At 38.6% G+C, this 22,811-nt stretch overlaps 1 protein-coding gene and 1 pseudogene across 1 annotated transcript in view; both read left to right on the forward strand.

The window, feature by feature from the left end:
• Positions 1-8,520, forward strand: part of RAP2A (RAP2A, member of RAS oncogene family) — a 52,985-nt gene extending 44,465 nt beyond the window's left edge. The window contains exon 2 of the mRNA XM_065533405.2: positions 4,737-8,520. Coding sequence (XP_065389477.1) covers positions 4,737-4,974 — 238 coding nt within the window. The 3' untranslated portion in view covers positions 4,975-8,520. The remainder of the gene's footprint in view (positions 1-4,736) is intronic.
• A 5,316-nt stretch (positions 8,521-13,836) lies between these two features.
• On the forward strand, positions 13,837-21,110 carry LOC107128019 (proteasome subunit alpha type-6 pseudogene; annotated as a pseudogene).
• The last annotated feature ends 1,701 nt before the right edge of the window (positions 21,111-22,811 follow it).

Here is a 22,811-nt window from a genome sequence, read left to right on the forward strand (position 1 = left end):
AAGCGCCTCATCTTCCTAAATAACAGTCAGCCCTCTCTGAGTTAGTCTGTCATAAGTGCCTGATTTGTCTTCTGAGGCCACTTTTGGCACCCGAATTCCTGAGGTCTAGCCTCAAATGAACATTTCCTCCACTGCCAGAGTCCTGCAGGAGGCCGTAAGGATGGATCCCACAGCTGGTCGCTGCACTGACAGGCACGCTCTCACTGGCTCAGGCGTTGTCTAGGGCATGTCATCCTTAGAATGCTCTTCCCCTAGAACCTGCGCGGTAGGGAGCAGACTCCCAGAGACCCTTCCCATCTTTGTTCACAGCCACTTTCTCAACAAGGCCTGTGATCATCTTATTTAAAATTGTGGCACCTGTGCTCCCCACCCACCACCTGATCCACATCTTTTTTTCCATTGCACTTAACACTTTTATTGTAAACCCAGAATTGACTTATGTTTATTGTTGATCTGTGCCCTCTGCTAGACTGTAAGCACTGTGAAATTACAGAGATTTATTTGCTTTGTCCATTGATATAAGTGTCTAGAATAGTGGCTAGCACTTAGCATATAAATATGTGTTGAGTGGATGGATAAGTACATGATGGATTGATTGTTCATTACTAGCTATTTATGCCACATCAGGCAGTTTTCAGTATAGCCTTCAGTATTCACGTAGTTAAAACCATCCCAAATATTTGTATTTAAACAACATTGTCTGTGAAATGGAACTGCCTAGGTCATGAGTGCATTTTGGAGGTCTGCTGTTGAGTCAGAGCATGCTGGCAGTAGCGGCTCCACTTGTAGAAGTGAAACTTCCTGCTTGTGTTTTGGTCCCCTGAGATCTCATGAGATTTCCCCCAACATTTTTGGCTTTACTCCTGACGTGCACTTTCATATCTCTTAAAGATCAGCCCATTGGACGTTATTCTTAGGACAGTGCTTAGCACTCAGCAATTAGCCCAGTCAGTGGTACATGTTGATGGTGGGTGTGACCCACCACGTCTGTTGTGATTTTTAACCTCGGAGCATCTTAGGAATTATCCAGTCCAGCTCATTTTATACTTCAAGAAATGCAGGAAACCAAGATGAGGTTAATCTTCTAAATTCACAGTACTAGCTAGAGGCAGTTCTGGGACAGGAATCCTAGTCTGTTTGGTTTTTTTTTTTTTTAAACCCACCATATTGCTAAAACAGACAGCAACACCAGCTTCCTCGTGCAGTGCAGTCATCTACTGTCAACACAGGGCTTGGCTTCGTTCCCTTCAACTTCTCACCCGTCTTTCTTAAGGAGGATCCAGATTTCTCCAAATGTTACCTTCATATGGGGACCCTATTCTGTCACCCCAACCCAAAGCCTTCTTAGAATGCCTTCCCCACGGGGGCCAGTATTTTCTTTCGAGTGCCCGCTGTTTGGGAATGCTTGCTTTTCTGCTTTCCTACGCGCCCCCCCATCACCATGCTGTTCAGCACAGGGACTGGTTAGTGTCTGGTGGCTGCTTTGTTTTGACTCCCATCTGTTTTTTGCCTGTCTCTTCCCCCAGCTCCATCTTCAACTCGGTTTGCCCTCAGGAGCTCTTTACCTCCTTTGATCAGTTTCTCTGGCTCCTTCTTCACCCTTCATGGCTTCTCAAGGCCACATCAGTAGAGTTAGGAAGGGAAGGAAGCAACCACCCTCCTTTTATCTAGTACTTGATTTTTTTTCAGTATTATCTCATTTGACCTTTACAGCAACCCTGTGTTAAGTGGGAACAGATATTCTTACTCTCTTTTTACTAACAAAGAAATGAAATACAGATATGTAAAGGAAATGATCTCATTGGCAGAACTGGAAGCAGAGCCTCCAAATCTGAGTGTAGAATCTTTTCTTCTGTCCCAAATTTTAACAGAAAGAGAGACAAAATTTATCACTGTCTGGTATTCTGAAATGTACATAATTTTTTTTCTGAACGTCTTATTCAGTTTAAAAATCTTCTGAGGATATTAATGTGGATTTCTCTAGTGTCTTTAGTAACTTGATTTTAGAAAAGACCACTGACAATTAAGTTAGTGATATAATAAACAGGTTCTTTGATACTGACTGCATTTTCATCTACATTTACCAGTTATTAAATGCTGTTATATGTGGAATTGTGTTTGCAATATTTTATTTACTGTGTTGAGAATCAGGCTGATGGTAAGATTTATTCAAATTCTTGATTTTAATAGTGTATCAATATAACTTAATAATTTGATGTCTTTGCAAGTTTTGAAAATCTACATATTCTAGTAGATCCTCCACTTAACTAAAAGTGTAAGAAATATTTCACATATAAAACATGATATAGGCCGGGCACAGTGGCTCACGCCTGTAATCCCAGCACTTTGGGAGGCCGAGGCGGGCGGATCACGAGGTCAGGAGATCGAGACCATCCTGGCTAACACAGTAAAACCCCATCTCTACTAAATATACAAAAAATTAGCGGGGCGTGGTGGCGGGCGCCTGTAGTCCTAGCTACTCGGGAGGCTGAGGCAGGAGAATGGCCGTGAACCTGGAAGGCAGAGCTTGCAGTGAGCAAAGATCACGCCACTGCAGTCCAGTATGGGTGACAGAGTAAGACTCCGTCTCAAAAAAAAAAAAAAAAAAAAGATATAGTATTGTATTTAAACTTATATTCTTTAAAATATTTATCATTTATCTCAGCTAATAGAAAGTGATGTCTTACCACTTTTTATTATTCGTAGACAGACCGAAATTTGTTTCAACTTAAATTCAACCAATAAGTTTTACTTAATTTTATTAATGTTTTTTAATTACTTCACTGCCAAGCAGAGCATTTTAAAGCACACTGTGATGTATATACGCTCATAAGAAAAATGAAATGTAATTACATTTTGCAAGTAACACAAACTGGAAACTGACATTGTCCTGACATGGCTGGCAGTGTCTGCTCCCTGCCAAGCTTCTCTGTATAGCCTATCAAGAGAGTTTATATGCAAAGTAGCAAATATATGGTGTTCTGTAATGCAGCTTTATTCTCACTGCCACTTGCCCGCCCATAGGCCATGGGATGCACAAATTGTTTGTATGTAAGAGTCCTAGAAGATGTTAAAAAACCCTTGTGTCTTATGTTCATAGCTGTCAGCATGATCTAAGGCCTGAAATCATAAGATACAGTAGTGTACAGTAAATTTATATAAAGTCCTTTGATATAAATTGAAGTTGTCCAGATTCATTTCCTACGAAATGATAATATCCAACTTCTAGGTTTGCCTTTGATGTTGTTACTTCCAGTCATTTTTAAGTTGTTTTCATGTTCCACATTGCCAATGGCGCACTATCTGGAGTGTGCCCTCTTGTTGAGACCATTCTTAGTTTGATATAGTGGCAAAGAAAAAAGTGAGACTGTTGGGAATTTGGTTTGCTTTACAAGTTAGGGTGAGTGGAGAGAACCCTCTTGACAGGATGATGAAATTTGTGGAAGTATAGCAAACAATAACCACCTGTCTATTATCCAGTTTACTGAATGATAAAAATTGTCTGTGCATCCTGCCTCAAAGATTTGACCATGGGGTGGGTTTTCTCTTCTGATAGATTAACAGTGTCCAGTCACATTTGTTATCATTTATGTGTGATCTTGCTGTTTACCTCTTTTAAATCAGAAATACACTCTGCTTAGGGGAAGACACACACACATACGCACACACACTGATTTATACTAAAATCACAAAAACCTTTTAAAATGTCTTGTGAAAATATTTTAGCTACCTTTCTTAGAACAAACATAAACAAGAATAGTAAATAAATGTGCAGGCCAGCACCAGCGCTGACATCTGTTGTGACCTGTGCTACATGGAGTAACCATTGTAGAGACAATCATCTTAGGCACCAAAATGACTTAGGAGCTTTTTTCTTTGTTCTTTCTTATCACTTACTATTTTTATTAGTTTAGCTCTTTCCAAACATGTTTACTCAGAGATACCTGTTTTAGTTAGGAAGAAAAAGAGAAATAACACCAATTAAAGCTAATTGAGGCTGAATTCTTGTCAGTCTTAAAAGAATCCTAATTGTTTCTCTTTGAACTGACTAATCCATAAAAGTTTTCTGAAGGGATGGGGTGTGGTTGTATTTGATGGCTTCCATTTGGATGATTTCTACTAGCTTTTTTCTTATCTGAGAACTATTAGAACGAACATGATCATTTTTTCAGGCTGGAGTGCAGTGGCATGATACCAGCTCACTGCAACCTCTGCCTCCCTGGTTCAAGCGATTCTCCTGTCTCAGCCTCCTGAGTAGCTGGAACTACAGGCACCTGCTACCATACTCGGCTAATTTTTATATGAACATGATCAATTTTATACACATAGAACATAGTGAAATGCTGATAATTATAAGTTGTTTGCTCATTGGAGTTATTTATTATGTGATCAACTGTGAAATTTTGTGCAACCCTCCCTCAGAATAGAAAAAAAATTAAGAGGATTTAGTCTGAGTTTCTGAGAATAATTTTCCAAGTATATCTGGAAAGATAAATTGATTTTAAAGGATGTATAATTGATTAATTAAAACATCATTTCATAAAACTCATTTTATGATCCACTGTGAGAGCAGCTTCAAATGCCCTCAGATAAGTATCAAGCCAAGTGGTACAAATCATTTTCATGCAACTGAAGATATCATTTATGCTGGAATAGCCCCCCAAAACAAAAATCCACGTGACCTGTTTAACTTTGTGCTATTACAATGTCTGTGTGTTTTGTGTATTCTCTCATAGGTATGAGAAAGTGCCAGTCATCTTGGTCGGGAACAAAGTGGACCTGGAAAGTGAGAGAGAAGTATCGTCCAATGAAGGCAGAGCACTTGCTGAAGAGTGGGGCTGCCCCTTTATGGAAACTTCCGCTAAGAGTAAAACAATGGTGGACGAACTCTTTGCAGAAATTGTGAGGCAGATGAACTATGCTGCTCAGCCTGACAAAGATGACCCATGCTGTTCTGCATGTAACATACAATAGCATCCAAATATGGCTGTCCTGGATGGGATTTGCCCAATGTCGTAGGTGATAGAAAACTCGCCTACTCCACTGCAGAACTTGCAGGATGCGTGGTGTTAATCTACAGAGAACTGCAGCCCTTATTCAGAATTGAGCAGTGGTTGTCAGTTGATATCTCTGAGTAACATTTGGGTTCAGTAACTACAGTTTTCACCATTTGTCCTCAGTCTCCTTTATGCATCTGCAACTTTAAGGCATAGTCCATCGATCTACAGGGTGATCTCATTTGAAAGCTATGATGGCATTGTCGCTGAGTTGACAGAAGCAACTATTGTATAAATTAAAAATAACCATAAGGGAGAAACCAGAAGAATTCCTATGACCACTTACAATTAAAATATTTTGTCTTCTTTAAAAAAATAAGTAAAGGAGAAATATTTTCCTACAAGAGTACTGAATTTCAGGAATTGGGATAGAGCTTCTAACCAATGTATTTCGTCAAGTAAGATAATAACAGCTGACCTGCCAACAGCATTACAGGGAGAGATTCTTTGCTCAGCTAACACATTTCTGTTTTTCAAAATTGATGCTTAATTGTAGCTGTTACTCTAATTTGTGACATGGAACTAACTCATGCTTCAATCCTTGATAGAGCAAAAGTCAGAACAGGTTATATAAAAATAGTCTGGCTTTAGAATTTGTTAAATCACCTGCTTTGCCACAGAAAATGGAGGCTTTCACAAGGGTTTGATCAGAATTAAAACCCCGACCCCGCCCTCTGTTAACTGAGCAGGGGTGGTCTTTGTAACTTTACTGAACAAGAGGGAAGCAACTGTGATGGGAAGAGATTACCTAGCCTTACTAACAAGAAGCATTCTAATAGATAAACTAGTACCATCATGTAAGGAAAATGAAGCCATGTTGCATCCACATGTTCCTGTTTGCAGAAACCTCACAGGACAGTACGAATATCTGGCATTTTTAAGTTCATTAAAGCAGCAAATTCCTTCTCGCCTTTAAGGGCTATGGTTGTAGTGTAACCTGTGGCTAACCTGCTTTCAAAATCAAGTTTGCTGTAGCAGAGCTTTATTGCAGGCATTTTAAAAATTGAATAACCATGTGAAATAATTTGGGCTTAAAAGTGAACATAAATTATAGAGTGGAAGGTAAGGGACAAAAGCCTTTTATCTTTAATTTTCCTGGAGAATTATATAAAGGTTTTCTTAGAACAATTTTGCCCTGATTACTGAAGTGTCAAATAAAGCTGGAGTGAATATTTTGTTTTGAAAAGGTGCTCAAGCTCTGACATTTTTGGTTTTCATAGCCGTGAAGTATTTATCATTTGCATGACTAATGGCACAGGAAAAACCTATTCATAAGTTTTACAATCAAGTATACAGGGATCTTCAGCTAACTTCAGTTACAAATGCTGAAAAGATTATCTTGAGCTGGGCCTTGGGAGAAGAATTTGGCCTTCAGAACTGCAATATCACTGAGCCTGCGATCTATACACCACCCCACATTTTGTTGGTTTCACAGTGTTGTGCAAGTAACCTCTGGTCTTACGTGTGTCACTGAGAGAAGAGTGTGTGTTTGTGTGTGCATGTGTGTTTATTGTTCTGAAGAATTTGGCACAAGTCAGAGATAATTTGCCTATACTAAGAATCTATACTGCAGAATATAGTGTATCAAAAACTTTTTTCTTTTAAATTATTAAAGTGTCTTTTATACTTTTATGAAATCATTGGTAGCCCCCCAAATGTTTAATAACTGGCATTAAACTTAGAGGATGAAAAAAAAAAAAAGGTTGATAGTATTTTTCATAATGAAAAAGCTGAAGAGATAGGTGAATGAAACCAGGCCATAGTTGTCAAAAATCTTTGAATTTTGAATATTTACATTCTTCAGTATAATTTTTTATAATCCTCAGTTATGAAGCACCTTGTTTATAGGAAAAAATTTTTAACCAATTTTATTGAAACGCATTTCACTGCATAAAAGTTGGTTTGATTCAAACATGTAGAGAAATTGGAGATTCAAGATATATGATTTCTCTACTGAAATAAAAATACTTGTTAGTGAATTGGTTGAGTTTTGATTCCTCTAACTTCTCAGAATGATTCTTTTGAATTCTATAACTAATAGCAATGTTTGACAAATAAAATTGCAAAATAGAAATATCTATAAAGATCCCACAGTTTGACATTATGACTTGCTATGCAGATGTGAAAATAGGTTAAATAATATGAAAGATATGGCAGAATGTAAAGTGGAAAAAATGATCTAAAATTTTGAATTGTATTAATAGTTAAAAACATTTGTGTCAGATGACAAGGTGGGCTTTTACTGTCAAGACATGAATAATAACTGATCTGGCTGCCTGATCAGTGTTTCCACGCAGCCCTGCATATTTGGTGACCAAGGCATCAAGGACATCCCGAAACTGGAAATTCCTATCCATCTGGTGTGAATATAACTCAGTTGGCAAATGAATGTGTTTGTTGAGATATTACAGTAATAAAATGCTTAAGAACAGGAAGATTACATTTGTTGGCATATGAAACCTTAGTGGCTACAGAAGAAAGTTGACCTTGTGTCACGATTTATTTTATGCCCTGATCAGACTAGCAACTTAGATAAGTGAAAGTTTTTCTCACATGCCTTAAAAATATTATGGTTTGATCCAAAGACCCACTTTTTCTTTAGCTCTTGTGATAAGATTTTCTTTTTTTTACTTTTATACAAAGGCAGCATCTTTGAATTTTTTTTCTTTTGATGTTGCAACTTTTGGGTTCTTTTAAACTGTGATAGTGATGGTAACTGATGCCTTTCATTTTGTTCAACTTAAACAAAACAAGCCAGCATCTGATCAAAAGTATTACATCAAATCTTTTCTTAAACTATCGAAAGGTGCTTTGATGATTTTCTCCTTTGGTTTGTAGAATTAGGACTGAACTTTTGACTCGAATTGCTACAGTTGCCATCACTTTTCTGTGGTAATACTACTGATATTTGCTTTTCTATATAAAGAAATGTTGCCTAAGACTGTCTGGTATTTGTTTTCAAGGGTTTTCCAGTATGAATGTTAATGTTGTCAGTGTATGTATGAATATGAAAGTGCTTTGTTTTGTTTGTTGCTGTTTTTTGCTTGTGTGTTTTTTAAATTTTTTGTTCTTATCAGTAGTCTTGTGTTAGCACTGGGTAAGCTTTAATTGTCCCTTAGCCAATCAAACATTAAGGACTATGGGGTTCTTTTTTTTTTATTTAACATGTCATTGTGCATCTATTAAATCTTGATCAGGGTTTCAAGAATGACTGCAGTGGATTTTGGAAACAGACTTATCATTATTGATTTGAGGTTTCCCAGAGATATAGTTCACAGTTAAGTGTTGCGCTCTAATACAACTGACCATTTAAAATTGAACAACAGTTTATTGTTTTGTAACAATGTCAGTTGTTAAACCTTGACATTTCAATTAAAACATGAATTGTAGTTATAACTCAATGCAAATTCAACAGTTGTATTTGGAGTTAAATTATTTTAACAAATAAATTTATTTAATGAAACTCTGGATTTGCTTTGTTTTGTACATGCTCATGAGAGAAATGTATTATATACAAAAACAACTAAAAAGTGCCATATAATGAATTTAGTACTCCTCATGCAAAAATATTTTAGCTGATTTAAATTGAGAGTTCATCATATAAAAAGGCAGGTAGGTAGATACTTCTCATAGTCTTTAAAAATAAAAATAACATGGAAAAGATTGTAAAATCAGTTATTATAAATATAAACTTATCTCTACAAATGGTATTTTATATTTTGAATGATAGCTGGCTAATTTGAAGCCTGATGCTAAGGTTAACAGAATTGTTCTAAATAATTAATATGAATTAGCAATATCACTAAAATGATTCTGTGTCCTTCTAGTGATGGCTTGAAGCCGGCTTTCTGTTTTCACGTCATGTGGATCCGAGAGTGCCAGAAGCTGAAGGTTGCTGCGGGGCTGTCGGGCCCGCTTGTTCTATATGGGGCCCTGTGAATGTTGGCAGATGCTGTTAATTGTATACAGCCTTCAGCTGCTCTGATAAGGAGCCCATTCATTTCCTAAGCCAACTTAAACTATGCCTTTTGGTTATGTTGCCTTCAAACTCTGCTGAAATCCTCTGGCAGCATTCCACCAGTTGAGACGCTTCATTGTTTTAGATTATAAGAATAATTTGAATGAATATAACAGAGGCACTGTAGATAGAATCCCAGATATTTAAAGGAAAACATACCTATATTTTAGTATTATCTTCTGAAGAACTTCATAATTTTATTTGAAGTGTTTGTACATTTTTTTATAAATTATTTAAATGTATCAAATCCCAAGTTGGAAGAAGATATTTGAGGCTAAAAAGTAGTACTCTGAAATTCTCTCAAGTTGTATTATTTGTTTGTTAGAGGTCCACAAATGAAAATATATGTAGCTAAAGGAATAAGGTGCTGCCCAGTTTGGAACCCAGCTGACCTCTAGGATCTATGAAGCAGAGAATATTATCACAAACTTCTGAAAGAAGCTGTTAACCTCTTACTTGTTTCTTAATTTAAAATATTTTGCCATGTAAATACTAAAAAAACAGTGGCTCTTCATCAGTTAAATGCATAATTTCAACTGGTTTTACATTGTTGAATATTATCTAGTATTTTTAATAAATATTTTTATAAATAGTTTTTTTTTTTTTTTTTTTTTTTTAGACAGAGCCTCGCTGTGTCACCCAGGCTGGAGTGCAGTGGCACAATCTCGGCTCACTGCAAGCCCCGCCTCCCGAGTTTACGCCATTCTCCTGCCTCAGCCTCGTGAGTAGCTGGGACTACTGGTGCACGCCACCATGCCCAACTAATTTTTTGTATTTTTTTAGTAGACACGGGGTTTCACCATGTTAGCCAGGATGGTCTCGATCTCCTGACCTCGTGATCCGCCTGCCTCGGCCTCCTAAAGTGTTGGGATCACAGGCGTGAGCCACCGCACATGGCCTATAAATAGTTTTTAGATAATATTCAACATCCCCAACATCGAAGTATTGAGTTTTAAAGATTTGTTGCTATTCTAGGTAAGACGCTATTATTTCTTTCTGTATTTTCTTAGTAGTCTTCATGTTAGTCTGTAAGGATTCCTCCAGGATTTCTCAGCAGGGAAAATAGGTAGAGGACTAGCTGCTTGAAAGACTAAATACGAAGAGCTATTTAGTATGTATGAGCTGGGAATAAAGAAACTGAAGGAATGATCCTTGGTTTAGCTTATGGGAATTTTTTTATTAAAAAAAAACTTAGATCCTCCCATTTTAAAGACTTCATTATCAATGATTCATCTTTACAATTTTACACTATTTTGAGTGTGATGTGCTTTTATACCTTTAAAAACAATCAGGATGAGTGAAGCGAAGAAAAGGTCACCCCAACTTCCAGTTCCCCAAAACAGCCACGTTAACAATGGATGTAAATCATTCCCAGCATCTTCCTATGCACATACACATATGTAAGTACATGAACATAGGTAGAAGGATAAATAACTCGATGTTATTTCTGAGAAACTGGCTCTAAGTACTAAAAATGAATCACTGAAAGTCACACAGCTAATAAAGTGGCAGAGTTGAGTTTCTAACTCTGCCACTTAATTTCTAACTCTTCTAACTTCTAACAAGCTTACAACTCTAAAGGACCCTTTCCCCACTGTTAGTCCTTTTACTTAAATTGAATCCACTCATTCCATGCTCATTTAGCTATTATTTATTGAGAGGTTACACCTGCATCTGGCACTGCCGCAATACACAGATGGTCTCTACACATAAACCCCGATGTTACAGACATCCTAGTCCCATCTCCTTGCCGTTCCCTTTTCTCTCAAGACAGACACAGTTTAGTCTACTGGCAAGAAATACTTTGTACCTCCCCTACTTTTCACATGTCAGCATCCCAGTAATCCAGGCTGAGCCGACGTCCCAGGCACAGCCCTAGAGACTGCTGCTGGCTCTGTTCTTTTCAAGATCTGTGCATCAGCCTGAGCTAGACCTTCCTGGGAACTTGAGGTGTCTGTGTGACAGAGTTGAGGTGGATGACAGTACAGCAGGGCCTCAGGGCTCTGCTGTTAGAGGCTGGGTCTACTTCTAAGGAAGAATTCAGGCTAAAAATAGGATTAGCAAGGGGCAGTGGGGATACAGAGGCAGGTTGGGGACAGCAGGGCAAAGGGTTCTATGTATCAGATACTACACTGAAGAATAAATGCTGGGTCCATGCCTATAGTTAAATACCAGGTGTTTTTAGGTTTTAGTAAGATTTTTAGTTTAAAATGTTGACATTTGTTACAGCACAGCTCTGTAGTGTGTTCTGAAGAGGTCTTATACCATGAGAGGTTTTGCTGAAAATGATGATAGAGTCAAGCAAGTTTGGGAACCTCACATAACAGATTTCACATCTTGGAAAAAACTCAAATTCCACTCATGTCCCAAAACTAACTAGACCCCAGGACACTTTCTTTAGATTTTACACAGTAGCACTCTCTGGAGCACAATTTGGAAAATGCTGCTATTAGATATTTGGCCTCCAAATGCTGATGTGGGAACTCTGTCCAGGTGAGGGGACCTGGATCAGTTGTGAGCGTGAGAATTCCTCTGACCCCTGTAGTCTCTAGAGGAAGGGAAGAGAAAGGGAGCGAGTTGGGTGCAATAGCTCGTGCCTGTTAGCTCAGCACTTTGGGAGGCCAAGGCAGGTGGATCATCTGACGTCAGGAGTTCAAGACCAGCCTGGCCAACATGGTGAAACCCCGTTTCTACTAAAAGTACAAAAAATAGCCAAGCGTGGTGGTGTGTGGCTGTAGTCCCAGCTACTCTAGAGGCTGAGGCAGGAGAATTGCTTGAACCTGGGAGGCAGAGGTTGCAGTGAGCTGAGATCAGGCCACTGCACTCCAGCCTGGGTGGCAGAGGGAGACCCCATCCAAAAAAAAAAGAGAGAGGGAGAAGAGGAGAGGAGACAATGTACAGTTGATGGACATTGGAGTATTTCCAGTTTGAGTCTATTATGAATAAAACTGCTATGAACATTTGTGTACATGACTTTTGGTGGACAGACACAATACTCACTCCTAGGTCACTATCTAGGAGGGGAATTGCAGAATGACAAGATTTGACTGTCAACTTTCATAAACATTGATAGTTTTATCAAGTGGTTGTACCAGTTTACACGAACAAGCAGTATGTGAGAACTCCAGTTGCACCATGTCAACGATGGATTGCCTGGGAAGTGGGCTGTGACATAGAGCTTAGTGTGCAGGATGCATATTACCAAATGTCCTTGGGATTAACTCCTGTGGAAGGGAGTAGAGGAAGTAAGGGTGGCCAGAGGGAGAAGTTGTGCAATGCAGGGCCTACAACCCCCAGACAGGGGGAGTTAGAATGAGGCCCTTAGAGTTGGACCCAGATGGTTTAGTCCTCTGTACCCTCTGCCTGTCAGTCATTGTGACCTTGAACAAGATGCAGAGGCAATCCCTGAAGGATCAGAGCGTGAAGACTGTTGGCACTCTCAGCAGCAGGGCAGCAGCCACTTGACTGAAAGGAGGTCCAGGTGGTGCCTCACAGCATCTATCAACTCCACCTTCCACACACATACCTGGCACTGTCAGGCTTTGTCATTTTTCATTTTATTCTGGTGGGAGCGTGGTGGTATGTCGTTGTGGATTCTACTTCATGTTTCTCTAAGGCCAATATATTTATATGCTTATTGGTCATTGGTTACCCTCTTTTGTGAAGTGGCTATTTATGTTTTTTGCCCATTTAGTAAATGTTTTATTTACTGTTTTATTAAGTGACTCAAAAAAGATTTATTTAATCTTTTACTTACTTATTTGTAGGAGTTCTTTACATTTTCTGGGCACATGTTTGTAAGTACAGTGTACTATCCGAGTCTGAAGCTTGCCTTTTCACACTCTTGTTGATATCTCCTGATAAACAGAAGTCCTTACTTTTAATGAAGTCAATGCACCAATGTTTTATTTGATGGTTAATTGTTTTGTGTTCTTTTAAAGAAATCTTTGCCTATTTTAGGGTTGACCTCCAGCCCCTCAGGGGTATGATGAGTTGACCTTATGAATATGATAATAGGAAAATAACAATTGTAATCATAGTTTACTGAACAGTGATATACCAACCATCACCATCATCAGTCTTGATTTCATATTATTGATGAAATATTTAAAATTAATAGAGTTGGCTCTTGGCCAGCGTTCTGTGAATGTGTCCCATCAAGTACTAAGGCTGAATAGGAAAAAGATTTCCATGGTCAAATAAGTTTGAGAAACACCAGCCTAAACAAAGTTAAATAGGCTCTTGTGGTTTTCAGTATCCTAATGTGGATTATGTAACACTGTAAGATACAAATACATTATGTTCTGCAAATTATTTAATCATCGTATGCTAGTTTTTCTTAGAATATTTCACAGGACTAGTATTTCATAGTTTGGTAAATACTTCTCAAGGCAAAGGGTATGACGTCCAACAAAAAACAGCTTAAGAATAAACTGAATCTGAGAGTTCATAGTGAAACTAAAAAATAATAATAAGGATCCGCCATTTACAGGATACTAGCTAATAGACACAGAAGACGGAACCAGGAAGACATCCCTTTCCAATCCTCCACAGCAAAGTGATTCAGGGACGATCAGCAATCAGCAATGCTGAGGCCACTGGGTGCAAGGGTTAGAGGGAAACAGATATTCACAAATTGCTTCTTATTTGCTAAGGGAAAGAGGTAGCTTTTCAGTGGTGACAACTGGCTGACACCACATGAACCAGGTGATCAAACCAAGCACTGCCAACAAAGGGACAAAAGTCTAAATTTAGTCTATCATGGGCCCCTCTGTGACACAAAAGGAAGCACCCAATGCCACCTATGTGGTATCTTCACCTGGACCAAATCATGGAGAAACAGACAAATCCACATCATGGGACACGCCACAAAAGTAGGTTTGGATGCTTCCAAACTGTCAATGTCTTGAAAGACAGAAATAATAGGATGGGGGTTAAGGGGCTGTCCTAGATATAAGGAGACTAAAGAGACTTTTTTAAAGAAAATGATGCATCCTAACATTTTTCCAACCACCGTCTTTCAAGTGTGCAACATAGTTCCATCAAATTTTACTGTGTATAGAGACTCTCAAAAGAAGGAAAATGTGGCCCTCCCCTTAACGGGATGCATCCAAATCCATGTGGTGGCCGGGCGCGGTCACTCACACCTGTAATCCCAGCACTTTGGGATACCAAAGCAGGCGGATCATGAGGTCAGGAGATCAAGGCCATCCTGGCCAACAACACGATGAAACCCTATCTCTACTAAAAATACAAAAAATTAGCCGGGCGTGGTGGTGGGCACCTGTAGTCTCAGCTACTGGGGAGGCTGAGGCAGGAGAATGGTGTGACCCTGGAAGGCAGAGCTTGCAGTGAGCCAAGATTGTGCCACTGCACTCCTGTACGGGTTACAGAGCAAGACTCCGTCTCACAAAAAAAAAAAAAAAAAAAAAAAAAAAAAAAAAGGCCAGTCTTTCCCCTGCCCTGGAAATCTGGGAACCTCCTTCCACTACAGATTGAGCTCTACTCCTTTCCCACTGAGAATCCCTGGATTAAGCTGGTTGTTCCTTGTAACGTAAGTGAGACTCTCAATACTCACTGCCCAGAGACCCCGACTTCTGATCTTTTGCTGCCTTTACGGTTGACCAGAGCACTGCTGTCCTGGGGCAACAGCAAGAGCAAACAAGTAATTGCAGAGTTTATAACATGAAAGTTGATAGAAGAGTTGGGCTAGGCATGCCTGGACCTCTTAAGCCAATTCAGCTGTGTTTACTCCTCCCTCCATGCTCCTTCCCTCTTCTCATTCCTTCTGTTGCCTCATGTGCCACAAGGACCTTTCCGTAGCCCCATGTCACTGGATTTTCCCCACGTCCTAAACACAGACAATTGCTAATTAAGTCATTCACATTATTTCCTTTTGAGAATGATTTTGGCCTTTTGATTGTTTTTCTAGCAATAAACATCTTTCTGGAAGAGGAATTAGCTCACTTGAGCAGCTGGTTTCAACAGCTCCCTGCATTTTCCTTCAGCACCCAGGGACATGTGATTTGCAACTAAAACAAAATAAAAATGCACAAAACTCATTCACTCATACCAATAATATTTGCTGTATAACTTTTTCAAACGACCGACTTCTTTCCAAATATACACAACAAAACTGGTCAGCATTAAAACTGCAAGGACAGTGGTTGTCACTGTTTGCCACTGGATCTGTCAACTCCTTTGTGGAGCCTCTCAAAGCTGCCCATGGCCATAGCCTTGGGCCTGGGGTTGGAGTGGAGAAGAGCTGGCAGAAATGGCTGCGGATTGGAACCTGGCTGGAGACCAGGGCAGGTACTTCTTGGGAAGGACCAAGAGAGAGTCCTTAAAGGGTAACCTGACAGCGTCCTCAGGGAGGAAATGTGATCCTAAGTGGAAAACCATAAATAATGACTCCTCTGCTCACGACTCAAAGGAATTCCAAATAGTAGCAACAGAATACATCTTTCCTTTTCATTTTATATGAAGAGTTGCTAATGTTTAAGATGACTGTGTCCTCTTTTTCTTCTTACAATGACTTGTCACTTCAGTCCTGAACAAATATTGTCTGATATATTAGCATATCAGTGGCTTAGAAAAATATAAAGGCAAAATGTACTAGAGCTGAACAATACAGATCCCCTAGTCACTCACTTTTAATTACATTTGGATGGATTCTTCATTGCCATGGAAACACTCTACCCTTACCAAAATTTTTAGGCAGGGATCTCCTCCAAGTTTCACAGTTCTGTGTCTTAAAGACATTTCTTGTGCTATTTATGAGTTTAGAAGCTATGCCGCAATTTCCCATTGGGATAGCATGCAACTGTAGCTGCTGTCAGTTGCTCAAGACAGTTAATATAAGAGATATTGCACCAGAGACTGTGAGCGAAGTAGTAGGTGTACCAACACGTTCCATGATTCTGGCACTGGTTTTGACTGCCACCTTATAATTTTTTCACCCGAAGGCCGGCTCTACCAAGTAGAGTATGCTTTTCAGGCTATTAACCAGGGTGGCCTTACATCAGTAGCTATCAGAAAGAAAGACTGTGCAGCAATTGTCACACAGACGATAGTACCTGACAAATTATTGGATTCCAGGACTCACTTAATCAAGATGACCAAAAACACTGGCTGTGTGATCACAGGAGTGACCGCTGACAGCAGATCCCAGGAACAGAGGGCACAATATAAGGCAGCTAATTGCAAATATAAGTATGTTTGTTAGATTCCTGTGGACATACTATGTAGAAGGAATTACTGATATTACTCAGGTCTATACACAGAATGCTGAAATGAGGTCTCTTGTTTGTTGTATGATTTTAATTAGTATATTTGAAGAACTAGGCCCTCAGGTGTACAAGTGTGATGCTGCGAGTTACTACTGTGGGTTTAAAGCCACTGCAGCAGGAGTTAAACAAGCTGAATCAACCAGCTTCATTGAAGTGAAGAAGAAATTTGCCTGGACATTTGAACACAGTGGCAACTGCAATTACATGCCTTTCTACTGTGCTATCAATGATCTCAAACCTTCAGAGATAGAAATTCAAGTAGTTACAGATGAAATTCCTGAATTCAGGATTCTTACATGAGCAGAGATTCACCACACCTTATTGTTCCAGCACAGAGAGACTAAACATTGCCCTTAGTTTACCAAATCCGTGATGCCACTTCTTCTGTGTTTGGTAACAACAAACCAACTTTATGGAGGTCTCTGGATTGAAACAGGAGCCTCTCCCGCTCCTCCCACCACTGAAGTGGTCAGGACTCTGTATTAGTAAAAACAATGCTTTTGGGGAAAAATGTAAAAAATAAAAAATGATCCCTTGCTTTCTATTGTTACAGATTATTTCTATATGAAACTACTTTCTTTATTGTCTTTGGTTTGGTTGATTTATTAAATGGCTCTGTCCAATATGGTAGCCATTGGCCACATCCACATATGGGTATTTAAATGTATATTATTAAATAAAATTAAAATACAGTTAGTCAGTAGCACTAGCCACATTTCAAGTCACATTAGCCACATTCTAAGAGTTCATTAACCATAGGTAGGTAGTGGCTACACATTAGACAGTGCAGATATACAGCATTTCCATCATTGCAGAACATTCTATTAAACAGGGTTACAAATAAAAGTTTGCTTATATCAGAGCTATTCAATTTTATTTGGTCAAAAATAACAAGGGACTAGGAAGATATATGCAGAGCTAGCTTTATGTGTGGGACTAGGAACATATATGCAGAGCTAGCTTTATGTGTAAATGACCCCACACTTAGAAGAAACCAAAGCTCGGTTCGGTGCTCTGTTGTGGTCTTGAAATTCTTAATAATTTTGAACAAGGCTCTGAGTTCATGCACAAGGCTCTTCAAATTAAGTAGCCAGTCCTGCACTATATAAGATGAAGCTTGGCTGTTGAATTCTTTGTTTTCACTTCCCCTGCATTTGGTTCTTTTCCAGCTGCCCTTTTTTTAGAGCAAGGAAGAAGAGTTGACACATGAGATAAAATTCAGGTGCCTGGAATCCTTTATACCATCTCAACAGTCTTATCAGTATCAGGGATCCAGCTTTAAATAACACCTCTTAGGAATGATAAAAGCCTAAAACATTTTGGCAACTCCAATACTAAGAAAAAGTTTAGCTTCTCTTAGTAACAGGTGTTTTCTTTTTTTTTTTTTTTTTTTTTGAGACGGAGTCTTGCTCTGTCGCCCAGGCTGGGGTGCAGTGGCCGGATCTCAGCTCACTGCAAGCTCCACCTCCCGGGTTTACGCCATTCTCCTGCCTCAGCCTCCTGAGTAGCTGGGACTACAGGCGCCCGCCACCTCGCCCGGCTAGTTTTTTGTATTTTTTAGTAGAGATGGGGTTTCACCGTGTTAGCCAGGATGGTCTTGATCTCCTGACCTGGTGATCCACCCGTCTCGGCCTCCCAAAGTGCTGGGATTACAGGCTTGAGCCACCGCGCCCGGCCAGTAACAGGTGTTTTCTACCATGAATTCTGAGTTGCCCATGGTGGAATTCCTTTCTCTTATACAGCCTTGCCAGAGCTTTTTTTTTTTTTTTTTTTTTTTTTAATTTGAGACAGAGTCTCGCTCTGTCTCCAGACTGGAGTGTAGCAGCACAATTTTGACTCACTGCAATCTCTGCCTCCTGGGTTCAAGCAATTCCCCTGCCTCAGACTCCCGAGTAGTTGGGACTACAGGCGCGCACCACCATGCCTGTCTAATTTTTTGTGTTTTAGTAGAGACGAGGTTTCACCATGTTGGCCAAGATGGTCTCAATCTCCTGACCTTGTGATCTGCCTGCCTCGGCCTCCCAAAGTGCTGATATTACAGGCACGAGGCACCGAGCCCGGCCTGCCAGAGCTCATGTTTAAGATTTAGCCTGACTTGTTTTATTCTTCATCCACTAATTCCTTTATTCTTACAATCCTTTATTCAGCAAATATGAAGCATCTACCATGTATGAGACACTGTTACAGGTCTGAATAAAAAATTATGTGGCACATACCTGCTGTTGCTATCTGGTAAATTATGTGCTGCAATTAACCCAACATTAGCAACAGAAACAAGAGGACAGTAAAATCAAAGGCAGCCTGAGTATCATCAAGGATTTATTAGCTACTCTCCATGTTTCCTGGTCACATTAAAACAACAAAACAGAATGAATGAACAATTCCTACTGATTCATGTACTATGTTATAAAGAGGAAAATTTCCCAACCAAATTTTGGTTAGTTTTTTTTTTTTTAATATACCAACCAGTTAAAGGAAAAATAGCACAGATAATAATAGTATTAGTGATAATTTTACAATTAATACTAAAGTCACTTTCACTTGTATTGGGAGCTCATTGCATGATTTACCTTTCTGAAAAATTTGATTCCCAATTATGCTTGAATTAAACTAACATTTGCATTGGTGCTGCCTTCCTGGGCTCATATGGTTCAGGTATGTATCGAATGTCAAAGGAAAGACGGCATGTGACTACACAGGCCAATGAAAATTTGCAAAGCCAGAGACACTCATGCTGAGAATTGCAATGTCACATAAAAACGCTTCTTCTCGCCTTTCAGTATCCTTGGGAGGCTTGTAGAAATGCATACCACATAAACTGAATAGGAAATAAGGGCAAAGAGAATATAGTAGAAAAATAAGGTAAAAAACAAACAAACAAAAACCCTCATAGGTAAAGTTATTATTCACAATGCATGACAAATGGTCCCGTATTTTTTTAAAAGATAGAATCTTTCTATGTTGCCCAGGCTGACCTGTATTTTTGAAAGCTGAGTTCTTCATACTTAATTCTGAGTTCCCTGGTAGCCAAAACCAAGAGGAAAACAAAATTACACTGTTTATAGTGTTTTGTTTTGTTTTACAGTGTTTTTTTGTTTTTGTTTTTCTTTTTCTTTTTGAGACAGAGTCTTGCTCTGTCGCCCAGGCTGTAGTACAGTGGTGCAAACCTCGGCTCACTGCAACCTCTACCTTCCCGGTTCAAGCAATTCTCTTTACTCAGCCTCCAGAGTAACTGGGATTACAGGCGCCCACCACAACGCCTGGCTAATTTTTGTATTTTTAGTAGAGATGGAGTTCATGATGCTGGCCAGGCTGGTCTTGAACTCCTAACCTCAAGTCATCCACCCACCTCAGTCTCCCAAAGTGCTGGGATTACAGGTGTGAGCCACTGAGCCTGGCCTAAGTGTTCTTGAAATAAAAATAACCAACTCTAGAGATAGACACCAATGTTTCTGTGGATCCCCAAAAGAGTACACTGTATGACTGTAGTAAATGATGCCATCAGCCACAAAGTGGGGACTATTTGTTATGTCTTGTGACCTCTGTCATTTGTTTATTCATTAACATTTATTCTTGTCAATGCTTAATGTTTATAGAATAATTTTGTGGCTTTTCCGTAAAGGGGTAGATTTTAAAATATTCTATTTATAGCATTCCAGGAAGAACACAGGAATAAAAGAAGAAATAAAAGGAGAGGTGGGCAGGAAAACTGATTAGGGAGCAGAGAGAAGTCCTGAGAAATTAGCCCTGTTGGATTTAGATTCCTAAGCAATGACCTAAGAATGTACCGTGGGAAGATGCTAGGCATTTAACAGAGGCAGAGATGGAGTCCAGAGAGTCTCTGGGCATGACATCCGGATAGTATTTGAGGGCTATTTAAACATATATATTTTTAAATACACTTTACTTTTTAGAGCAGTTTTAGGTTCACATAAAAACTGAGCAGAAGTACAGAGAGTTCTCATATACTCCCTTCCCCCACACCCACAGCCTAACCCAATATCAACATCCTGCACCAGAGTGGTGCGTGTGTTACAGTCACTAAACCTGCATTGGCACATCATGTTCGCCCAAAGACCATAGTTTAGATTAGTATTCACTCTTGGTGGTGTACATTCTATGGGTTTTGACAATGCATAATGACATATCTTCACCATTATAGACCCATATATTTTTATCCTCAAGAAATTCCAGTTCTTTGTAGTCCTGAAGCTAGACAGAAGCATGAGGTTAAGAAAAAGTTTAGGTTCTGTTAGTAACAGGGGTTTTCTACCATGAATTTTGAGATGTGGGAACAAGAGCGCAGGATATGAGAACAGCAGAACCACGTGGTGGAAATGTTCCTGTTCCTTGGTAGAAATCAACAGGTTCTAGGCCAAGACAGTGGAGTGAGTGGTAGACTTTCAGCTCAGGAGTTTGTTTTTTTTTATAAACTCCAAGCTTGACTTTCTCTAGTCCTGGTCTGCAAAACTATAAATTCTGGAGGGCAGTGGAAATAGCATGTATAATGGGGAATAATGGAGTATGGGATAAATCTAATTAGGAAAAGCCAATTATGATCTTACCTCAGAAGACTGAGATGCTTAGGGAAATGGATTAAATTTTAAAGTTAATTAGGCAATAATATATTGCACCATTTGTTGAAAATCTTTCTAAAATTTATATGTTCATTTCAGAGTTACAATAGCAGCAAGTTTTGGGGCCATATACCAATTCCTAATTCCCCATTAAATTGCATGACAATAATGAAAACTAAAGATTGAAAAAGCACCAAAGTCAAGGTGGAATTTCCACTGACTGCATTATCCCTGCATCCACAGTAAATAAACACACATACACACACACACACACACACACACACACACACACACACACACAAAGGTAAAATTCTAGAGATAATCCTAGTATGGTAAAGGACAAAAAAGAATTTCCCATATGAGTGCCATGACCAATATTTAACATATTCTACATCAGAGGCTTCAGTGCCCTCAAATTTTGGTATCTGAGAGGGGTACTGGAACCAATTCCCCATAGATACCAAGGACTGATTTCAAATCAGGGCTAACCACAGTCAGTTAAAAGAAAATTTTTAAAAATACCACTCATTAATGTCAGAAAAAAGAAACAGAAAACACCTCACGAAGAAAGCAGAACAAGCTATGTTGAAGACAAAACTAAATAAGGTTTCTAAGAGCATCTTGACATCATGTTGCTGGAAGACCTGATGCTATTAAAATGTTACTTTTCAAGAATTTAACGTATGCCCTTAATGCAACATCAATTAAAATGGCAATTTTGAAGAAATTGATAAAATGATTATTGTATATAATTCATTCAGAAAATAAGTTTAAAAAAGAGATTGGAACATTTCAATAATGTATAAAAATGTGAGGGAATCTTGGGCGTCTGATCGTAATGTGTGTGATACAACTACATTCGTTAAAATGAAAAATAAATACAATTTTACATATGTTTTGGAGTCAGACCTGGGTGGTTCTGTGCCAACTCCTAGCTAGGTTATCTTGGGCAAGTGGTTGAAACTTTCTAAGAAAATGAGTATATTACATGTATTATAAGATTGTGATTTGAACCAAAAGAGATAATCACTTAGCACAATTCTCACTACAATTCTACTATTGTTTTATTTGGTAACAGAACATTTAGGAAAATGTGTCCTATGAACCAAAAGGTCACTTTTTAAACCTGATAAAGCAAATAATTTACAATGACATAGTATCATGAATCTGTTCCTGCTGCAATAATACCTATTGCTGGGAGTGGTATAGTAAGGTAGACCCAAGAGTGTTGCAAAAGTCCTGGAGAGTAGCTTAATAATACTTACCAAGAGCTTCAAACATGTTTCTACCCTTTAATGAAGTAATTTAATTTTAAAAATCTAACCTAAGAAAAAGTGATATAAGGACATATATATTAGTTGTTGTATTATATATAAGTATTTAAATATTCACCAATGAAACTATTAAGTAAAACATGACATAGCTACAGAAGAATATTTTAGGCTATGTATATTTATGCAAATAAAGAATTATAAATGACATTGTAAAATGTTAGAGCAGAATAAAGAATGGATATACTGTATAATACCAAATTTGCAAGTTAAAGCCATATAGATATCTATATATGGTAAAAATAAAATATAACATGTTTTCTCTGAATTATTAAATTTCTTTATGCTTTTCTGTATTTTCCAAATTCCACAATAAGCAATTACTTATAGTAGAAAATATGTTACTTAAAATAATATGTCAGGACAAGCCACTGTAGACCAAGAAAAAAAGTATAAGATCTAAGTATTCTTTAAATAAAATATGTCTACTTCCTGCCTTACTATTAGCTTGGTCCAATTAGCTTGATGGATATTTTTGGCATTGATTTGAGTTATTTTAAAAGGCTTGGAATTATCTCTGAAAATATTAATCTTTCTAT

The sequence above is a fragment of the Macaca fascicularis genome, chromosome 17, assembly GCF_037993035.2.
Source record: "Macaca fascicularis isolate 582-1 chromosome 17, T2T-MFA8v1.1".
NCBI lineage: Eukaryota > Metazoa > Chordata > Mammalia > Primates > Cercopithecidae > Macaca > Macaca fascicularis.